Below are 9,834 nucleotides of genomic sequence, written 5' to 3'. Positions count from 1 at the left end.
AGTATTGTGAAAGTGAAACTGTGTGAATGATTTATGTTTTCAACTTGCTACTTATTACAATATAAGTTTAATGAGTGTTAATTTGTGGTATAGTGCCTGGGTCGGCACGGGCATGAAGGGCCCGTCGTGCCCAACGGCCCATTCTGGCCCTATTAAAGGGGCTTAGGGTCGTGCCTGGTCTGTTAAGTTAGCACGCCGGGCGGTCTGCCATTACTTGACTAAGGGATTGGGCCAGATAGGGCCGGGCCGTATCATGCCTGGTCCGAGTCGGGCTAGGGTCGGGTTGGGTTGGGCTGGACGGCCCATTTCAACATCTCACGACAGTGCTCTATATATAAATTCTCTGCTACCATTGCAAGGTCGTCACACAACCACTTCCCCAGGCTAACCTTAGCAAGGCACAACACTAGAACCTCCCGCCAACCTGACCTGCCACCGAGCCGGAGCCCCACAGGAAAATTTTGCGACGGAGGAAGAGAAGCTGAGCTGAACGCCACTCCACGGCTGCCGATCGACGACCATGGCTGCTTCCCTGGCGGGGCCGGGGCGTCGCCTCCTCTGCTGCCTCTTCCTCTGCCTCTCGCTGTCTGCGGCAGCGCGCGCGGCGACGCTGCACCACGAGTGGGAGATCAGCTACCAGTTCAAGTCCCCCGACTGCGTGCGCAAGCTCGCCGTCACCATCAACGGGCAGACCCCCGGCCCGACCATCCGCGCCACGCAGGGCAACACCGTCGTGGTCAGGGTGAGCAACTCGCTGCTGACGGAGAACGTGGCCATCCACTGGCACGGCATCCGGCAGATCGGCACGCCCTGGGCCGACGGCACCGAGGGCGTCACGCAGTGCCCCATCCTCCCCGGCGACGTCTTCACCTACACCTTCGCCGTCGACCACCCGGGCACCTACATGTACCACGCCCACTACGGGATGCAGCGCTCGGCGGGGCTCAACGGCATGATCGTGGTCGCGGCGGCGCCGGGAGGGCGGGCCGCCGAGCCGTTCGCGTACGACGGCGAGCACGACATCCTGCTCAACGACTGGTGGCACAACAGCACGCAGGAGCAGGCGACCGGGCTCGCGTCCGTGCCCATACGCTGGGTCGGGGAGCCCCACTCGCTCCTGATCAACGGCCGCGGCAACTTCAACTGCTCGGCGGCGGCGGCGGGCACCTGCGACGCCACCCTCACCGAGTGCGCCGCGCCGGTGTTCGACGTCGTGCCTGGCAAGACGTACCGGTTCCGCATCGCCAGCCTCACATCCTTGTCCGCTCTCAACTTTGAGATCGAGGTACGCTCCTGAACTGGTCGCCAATAATATCAATCGTCAATTCAGTTGGAGCTAACGACTAATTGGTGATAGATAGGACGGTCTCAGCACAGCGTTTTTCAAGTTGTTCTTAGCTGGTGGTGTTTTGCTTTTGTCTGCACCGTTCGTTTCCACGCTCACTAACCCTTTTAACAACCACCGGGAAACTGTATCGAAAATTCGAAATGAAGGCTGACGACGATAGAGGATTGTTTGGTGATGATCGATGGATGGCTTTGAAGTTTGAAATACTATTAGTCATTTTCGTGGAAGTTACCTCTTGTGAACATTCAATGTTTACCAACCATGCATATGGATGCATGTTATGATGTGTGTGTGCTTAGGATATACTCAATGGTAGTATTCAGCTATTATATTTTAATTAAAAATATTTTTATGTGGTTAAATAGTGTGTTGTAGAAAACGACAATGATCAAAATAAGCTTCATATCCTTGACAGGAGAAAGTGTAATGCAACTATTAACCACCAACGACTGATTCCTCGACCAAATGCATCATGCAGGGCCACCCTATGACTGTGGTTGAGGCCGACGGGCACTACGTGAAGCCGTTCGTCGTGGACAGTCTCAGCATCTACTCCGGCGAGACCTACTCCGTGCTCATCAAGGCCGACCAGGACCCCAACCGCAACTACTGGCTCGCCTCCAACGTCGTCGGCCGCCAGCCCGGGACGCCGACGGGCACCGCCGTCCTGAGCTATCCCGGCGCCCCGCGCAGCCCGCCCCCGACGCCGCCGCCCGCCGGCCGGGCCTGGAACGACACCATGTACCGGTTCCGGCAGAGCGTGGCGACCGTGGCGCACCCGGCGCACGTCGAGCCCCCGCCGCCGCGCGCCGACCGCACCATCCTCCTTCTCAACACGCAGAATAAGATCGACGGGCGCATCAAGTGGGCGCTCAACAACGTCTCCTTCAGGCTGCCGCACACGCCGTACCTGGTGGCCATGAAGCGCGGCCTCGCCGGCGCCTTCGACCAGCGGCCGCCGCCGGAGAAGTACGCGCACCAGACGTACGACATCTACGCCAAGCCGCCGAACCCAAACGCGACGAGCAGCGACGGGCTCTACCGGCTGCGGTTCGGCTCCGTCGTCGACGTGGTGCTGCAGAACGCTAACATGCTGGATGACAACAGGAGCGAGACGCACCCGTGGCACCTGCACGGGCACGACTTCTGGGTGCTCGGCTACGGCATCGGCCGCTTCGACCCGGCGGTGCACCCGGCGACGTACAACCTCAGGGACCCCATCCTCAAGAACACGGTGGCCGTGCACCCCTACGGCTGGACGGCGCTGCGGTTCAAGGCCGACAACCCTGGCGTGTGGGCGTTCCACTGCCACATCGAGGCCCATTTCTTCATGGGGATGGGTATCGTTTTTGAGGAAGGGATTGAGCGGGTCACCGAGCTCCCTCCAGAGATCATGGGATGCGGGAAGGCGAAGGGTGGCCACTGATGATTGTAATTAAGGACGTAAATGGTACAAATATTTTTTAATCGTATTTGAATTCGATCCGGTCTGAAAGGATCTTTATCCGTCCGTATCTGATTCCGCATATTCAATATCAATAACCTAATCGATTCATATCTGAATACTAAAAAGTTATATTTTTTTATGATGTTAATATTCATTACAATTTTATCCGGCAAAAACTAACACTATCTGTATCTGACTCCATATTCGAACAAAAATATGAAAATACAATATCAGTAATATCCATTTGTATTCAATACGGTTACATCTCTAATTGTAATGATTCAAATTTCGAGATTTTCTAGTAATTAAAATTCTTTTGTTTGACAATATTAGCGATTAAGATATACTATAGCTAATAACTAATACTGACGATCTGCTTCGTCATTGTACTGTTGAAGCATTGATATGTGCTTACATAATCCAGAGGATAATGAGTCAGGTTTGAATTTTCTCACATCATCTAGGACCATTCCGGCAAAATTGGGGGCCCTGCTCTAAAATGAGTCCATGTGTCAACGCAAGTCGAACTTCATTAGTTTCATGGATTGAGTGCTGGCGTTTGTCGACGTGATCCTCTTTGGAGCAATTTTATAAAAATAACTCCAACAGACCCTCTAACTCTCCACCCATAATTTGAAGAGTGAAGTAAAAGAAAAACCAACTCCAGCTGCCTCCCCAAACTAGGCTTTCAAATTTCCCCTTCACCCGAGGCTAGGCGAGGGTCCCTAGTAAATCCTCCATTCATAAGCCACCTCACTCAATTGCCTCTTCTTTCTCCCTCCAGGCACGTACTCTCCTCCCCTCCTGTTGCGCCACCCCCCTAGCTATGCTACCTCGCCGCCCTCCACTTGTCACGCCGCGTGCCCGAGCTCTGGTGCCACACACCCTTCGCTCGCCGTCACACGTGCCTCTGCCTCAGCAGCCGCACGAGCTGAACTCTGTCCGGCCCCTAGCAGCCAGCGGTGTGCTAGGCCCAAGCTCGGGCGCCTACCCCTCCCGTAGACGCTTGTGCTCCCCAGCTCCAGCTATCAAGGGGAAAAATGAAGGCCCTGTTTGGTTTGATGGATTTTTGTTGAAGTCCCTAGGATTTATGGCACTTTAAAACCAAATAGGTGAGACTTTTAGGGTCTTTTTTTAGGGTAGAGACTTTTTTAAAGAAGACTCTCATGAGGAGCTTTTTAGGGACTTTTGGCTACAATTACACCTACTGCCCCCTACCCTATCCGGGCCCCCTCCCCACCCGACGCGCAGCCCCCACTCCCCACCCGACGCGCAGCCCCCACTCCCGTTTTCCTCATCCACAACGTCTGCCTCCCCGTTCCCCTCTCCCGCGCCCAGATCTCGCCGCCGCCGCCACCCTCGCCGCCCGCCTGGGCCTCCGCCGCAGCTGCGCATCCCTCCACTGCCCGCGCGTCTCTCCGCCGCCTGGGCCGCCGCCGCAGTGCATCCGGAGGTGGCCGCTGCGCAGCTAGTCCCGGAGGAGGCCGCGCATCCCGGATCCGGCAGCCGCGCGTCCGCCATGGCCGGCAACGACGAAGAGACGATGGGCTTCTTCTCCCAAGCGCACTCTCACCGGAGATTCGACACCGACACTGTTGACGTCGACTTCTCCCAAGCTTCTTCTGCACATGCTGGAGGTTCGCTCGGCGGCCTTGCCGTGGGGGGCGGTGGGGTCTCGGTGGCTTCGATCTCAACTCCGGAGCCGATGACTTCCCGGATTTCGATAGGTACGCACAAATCTTGCGCCCTGAAGATGGATTTGTGCACGGCCTTCCACCAATTCGCCCCGGCAGCAGATCCAGCGGTCTTCGTGGAAAAACTGGAAGAAAAGCACGCGGGGGAGGAAGTGCAGGAGCAAGCGGAAGCAGATCCCAGAACATTGGCGCGGGATCAAGCCGATCGATGCGGGGGGTCATCCCTCTCGGCTCTTCTCTCGGCACAGCAGTCCCTGGCCGTTCTGGAGGAGGTGGCCGGCAAACCTCCACGGGCTACGGCGACGATTTCTCTACCGGCCTTCAGTCCCCCATGAGTTACGCCGGGGACTCCTCTGCCGGCCATGGCTTCTGCATGCCACCCGGTGCTTCACTTCCCAGAGGTCGAGGCCGTGGAACGTCCAGAGGTGGAGGTCGTGGCCGCGAGCGTCCATCATCATCTGCAGCAGATGCAAGCGACGCCGACGACGATGAAGACATCGAGGACGAAGATGAGTGTGGACCTGATGGAAAGGTAAAGATTTAGATAAATTTACTGGGTTGTTTTGAACTGAATTTCATTGTGCCTCTGTTTTGAACTTATGAACTAAGTTTTCTTTACTAGAACAAGTTTGACAAGGCTAGATGGACAGAACAAAATGCATTTATATTATGTGAAATAGCTGTTGAAGAACTTAGGGATGGAAATTGTGTGAAAGGAGCTTGGACAACTAGAGGGTACCAGAATTTGAAGAACAAATATTTTGAGAGGGCTGGACTCAAACATACAACCAAACAAATTAAAAACAGATTCACTACGTTGAAGAGATGGTATGTTGCTTGGGTTTGGTTGGGCTGCCAAACTGGAAAAGCTTTCCGAGAGAACAGTGAAATCACTGCCTCAACTGCATGGTGGAACCAAAAAATTTCAGTAAGTACCTGTGTGATACAGATATCATTTTGCAATGTGTATATGGACATGCTCTTAACTATTAAATTCAAATGCAGAAAAATCCAAATGCCAAGATATTTCAGAGGGGCAATCCTGAGTACATGGACATGCTCATAGAGTTGTTTCAAGGTGTGGCAATGGATGGTACCACTGCATACTTCCCTGGAGATGAAGAAGACGAAGAACCAGATGCTGAACAATTTTCTGTTGATGAGGGTTTTGTTCAACCTGGTTCTGCAAGGCTTTCTGGTGATGATGGATTCAACAACAGTCCCATGAGCACAAGCAGCCGCAAAAGAGGGAGTAGTTCTTGTGACACAACAGCCACTAGTCCTGGAAAGAAGAGCAAGAGCCCAGTAGTCAAGCTAGTGAGGGGTTTCATGCAGAAATTCTCAATTGAGAGTGAAAAGTCCAATCAGCTCATAGCTGAGTTAATTAAGCAGACTGGGCAGGCAAGGGAGAAGAGGCCTAACACTACTGTTGATGAGTTGACCACATGTCAGAACTTAGCTATAGATTGTGGGGCTGCAGAAGATTCTGTCAAATATTTTGCTGCAACACAGTTGTTTGTTGAGAAGGCCAACAGAGTGATGTTCATGAACATGAAATCTAAGGAGGCCAGATTTATGTGGCTGAGAAGATATTGTGTTCTCAAGAATTTGACCTAGACATTAGCTATGTTTGGCTTCCTGTAATAATTGGAGTTGTGTACTCTTTGTTTATGTACTTGGTCCTAGTTGTGTGCTATTTGGAACCATTTGTGAACTAGTTGTGTGCTATTTGGAACCATTTGTGAACTAGTTGTGTGCTATTTGGAACCATTTGTGAACTATTTGTGTGCTGTTTGGAGTTTATCATTGCTGTGTGCTATTGCTGCTTGTTCACAATTGTTTAGCTGATTGTGGATGCTGTTTTTGTTCTGCTTCAGGACTCCAATGATGAGCAAGATTCTAGTGGAAATGATGGTGACGATTCAAGTGGAGTTGATACCTTGGTTGCACTGACCTTGCTGCAGCAAATGGAGAGGAGAAAGAATGCTTTGCTTGCCTGCTTGATTGGTACGTGTCACTTGGACTCTTACTCAAATAAAGCACCAAGAAGGATAGCAATAGAAACTGGAATTGAGTGGGTAATGAGAACTCTAGGGAACCCGACTGATTGTTATGACATGTTTAGAGTCAGCAGGCCACTATTTGAGAAGTTACATAATGTGTTAGTAGAGAGTTATGGTTTGAAGTCCACCAAAAGAATGTGTTCAAGAGAGTCTCTAGCTCTGTTTTTGTGGACAGTAGGTGCCCCTCAATCAGTTAGGCAGCAAAGGAATAGATTTATTAGATCCTTGGAGACATGTAATAGGAAGTTTGAAAAAGTGTTGGCATGTTTGATTAAACTAGCACAAGATATCATTAGGCCACAAGACCCTCAGTTCACAAATGTGCACCCAAGGTTGAAAAATCGAAAGTATACTCCATTCATGGATAATTGTATAGGAGCAATAGATGGCACACATATTCAAGTTGTGGTTCCAAATGACACCGCTGTCCAACATAGAAATAGAAACAAAGAGATTAGTCAGAATGTGATGTGCGTATGTGACTTTGATATGAGGTACACTTTTGTCCTTGCTGGCTGGCCTGGATCGGTTCATGATATGAGGGTGTTCAATGATGCTATGACTAGACTTGGACACAAGTTTCCACATCCACCACCAGACAAATTTTATCTTGTGGACTCAGGATATCCAAATAGACCGGGTTATCTAGCACCGTACAAAGGTCATACATATCATTTCCAGGAGTACCGTGACGGCATAATGCCTAGAGGTAAAACGGAGCACTTCAATTTTTGTCATTCTTCACTTAGAAATGTGATAGAGAGGTCGTTTGGAGTGCTGAAAAATAAGTGGAGAATTTTGTTTCACCTTCCAAGTTACCCCCAGCGCAAGCAAATCAAAATTATTGTGGCATGCATGGCATTGCATAATTTCATTAGAGAAAGCAAGATATCGGATATAGATTTTGACAAGTGCGACCATGATGAAAACTATGTTCCACTTGCTGTACCAAGATCTGAAGGAATCGGTACAAATGAAAGTGATAGCGCCGTGATGAACCTATTCCGGGATTGGGTTGCAGATGGTTTGTGGAGTTTGAAGTAGTAGTGCTTTTTGTGGTTTATTCGTGTTGCGGAAGACATTATTTGTAATAATGAGCACCATTTCATTATGGTTTACTTTATTTGTGATTTGTATTAACATTTGTACTGAAATAGTAATGCATGCAATGCATGGCGGGCATGGAGAGGGTCTGCATGCAGTGCATGGTGCGCAGGAGAGGGGTGGCGCCTGGGCACATGCATGTAGGGAGAAGGGGTAAAAATGTCTTTTGAACACACCATTTAATGAAGTTTAGTCCCTTGTCTTTTGGAAACAAACAGGATGGGACTTTTTTTAGACCCAGGGTGTTTTGGAGGGGCTAGAGTCTTTTGTAAACCAAACAGGGTCGAAGTAAGGAAGGGCAAAGAAAAAAAAGGCAACATGACAAATAGGCCCATGAGGTAGGAGGAAGTAGGGGTTGAGATATACAGACCTTTTGTGGAGTTGGAGGAAAAAATATCAAATCCTCAAAAAATAAAAAGTCCCTACTCAACAATTAGAGAGTTTTGAGGGGTATTATTGGAGTTGCTCTAATGTAAAACCTAGCTCCTCATCCTTTTAGGTTCTGTGTCTCAAGTATATAGAGAGTTGTCATCCTAAACATCATGCGGGATGCCTAGTTGCCCTATCGAGCAGGTAAAAATTTAAGGTCTATACCAAATATGCCTTATACATTTTGTTAAATCTAAATTTTATTATACTAGACAATTATGTCCGTGTGTTGTTATGGACAAAATTTGTATAAGTATTAGATACATATTGATGCTATTTGTAGGGATCTACGTGGTCGAGTCGTGGACAGAGGAGTTGGTCCGACTCACATATGGGATGAACTAAAGCCCACCTATCAATAATATAGGCGGACCAAGCCAACGTACCAAACCAAAAATTTAAGTGAAAAACTTATTCGTTTTAATAAAAAGTATAGATATAGAATTATTGTGCATACATGGAGACGTGGTCTATCTCTGCAGCTAGGACGTCACGGAGAAAACAAATAAAAAACTTTTTTTTTTGCATCCACTCTTATGCTGTGTGTGAACCAAATTAAAGCTACAGGAAGGAGTGATAAAGGGCCGTCAAATTTGGCATATATAATTTATGAGCTAGGCTCCAAAAGGGCGGGGATCTAATCCTATATAATTTTGAGCTAAAAATTTTAAAGATCAAATTAGGTGTGAAGTGACCACTAGGGCCATGGCCCATTACCACCTGGGATTGATTGTATATCTTGCATGCAGGCATAAACCAAATAAAAGGCGGAAAAGCGAGAGATATGGGTGTGAAAATCAATATATGAAACATTCCGCGATTATCTGGAAAGTATGTGCTATGATGAGTTCAATTGTTTGAAACTAATAAAAACAAGGCAACACCAGAAAAGACTTACAAGTTGCAAATAAAAGGAGGAACCGCAGGAAACTTCGACCTTTCCCTTTTCCCCTCCTTAGCCTTGATCTAGGATTGATCGGTGATCATACGAAAATAAAAGAATTGAACATGGTCGTCGACGAGTACCTTTGCGGTGGGCATGTACGTGTTAACAAAAAAAAAAAGAGGATAACTCAAAAGATAAACAGAGGAAGTATAACTTGTGATTGGGACAATCAAACTCAGGTCTGATGACGGTAAATGCACATGAACGCTATAAGAAACTGACGGCCCTCCATTTTTGCGTTACCGGGACCCGATTGATTGAGCATGTGCGATAACGAGCTTCCATTATCTGCGTTTCGTTTGGTTGTGTCAGAAGCCTGTTCCTGGTTCTGGTTGAAACAGTTGTTAGTTTTTCCAAAAAAAAAGAAAGAAGAAGAGGAAACAGCTGTATGTACCATGATAACTAGCAAGGTGTCCCATGCAAATAGGGCGGGAAGCTAGTTTTTATTCTACCATCTTCATCAATCTTTAAATTTCATACATACATGCATACACCTATATTGTTAAGAAAAACCGATCAGCTCTGAAGGATGGCCCCACTAATTTTGCTTTAAGAAGAGGGCCCCCAAAGACTGGTCGGGATAAGAACCTCACCAGCATATGCTTCTTTGTCAACCTGGGATTCATCTACAACCGTTGCATATGGAGATGGGCAAAAATGCAGCACCATTGAGCTACACACTTATTTGCTTATACATCTATATTGTCATACATCTGCTGCATCTTTTATGCTCGCCATCCTCTATGGCCATCATCACTTAAAATCTGGCTCGTGTTAACTTTTCTTTTATATAATTTCTTTTA

General features: G+C 48.5%; 1 protein-coding gene across 1 annotated transcript; it reads left to right on the top strand.

Moving 5' to 3' along the window:
- The first annotated feature begins 375 nt into the window (after positions 1-375).
- LOC120677781 (L-ascorbate oxidase-like) lies at positions 376-2,852 on the top strand. The gene is made up of 2 exons (XM_039958980.1): positions 376-1,285; positions 1,827-2,852. The coding sequence occupies exons 1-2, from the start codon at positions 521-523 to the stop codon at positions 2,772-2,774; spliced, it is 1,713 nt and encodes a 570-aa protein (XP_039814914.1). The 5' UTR covers positions 376-520; the 3' UTR covers positions 2,775-2,852.
- Positions 2,853-9,834: the final 6,982 nt, after the last annotated feature.

The sequence above is a fragment of the Panicum virgatum genome, chromosome 2K (genome assembly GCF_016808335.1).
Source record: "Panicum virgatum strain AP13 chromosome 2K, P.virgatum_v5, whole genome shotgun sequence".
In the NCBI taxonomy this organism is placed as follows: domain Eukaryota; kingdom Viridiplantae; phylum Streptophyta; class Magnoliopsida; order Poales; family Poaceae; genus Panicum; species Panicum virgatum.
The sequence above is the reverse complement of the archived record's forward strand: the minus strand, read 5'-3'. Positions and strand labels throughout refer to the sequence as shown.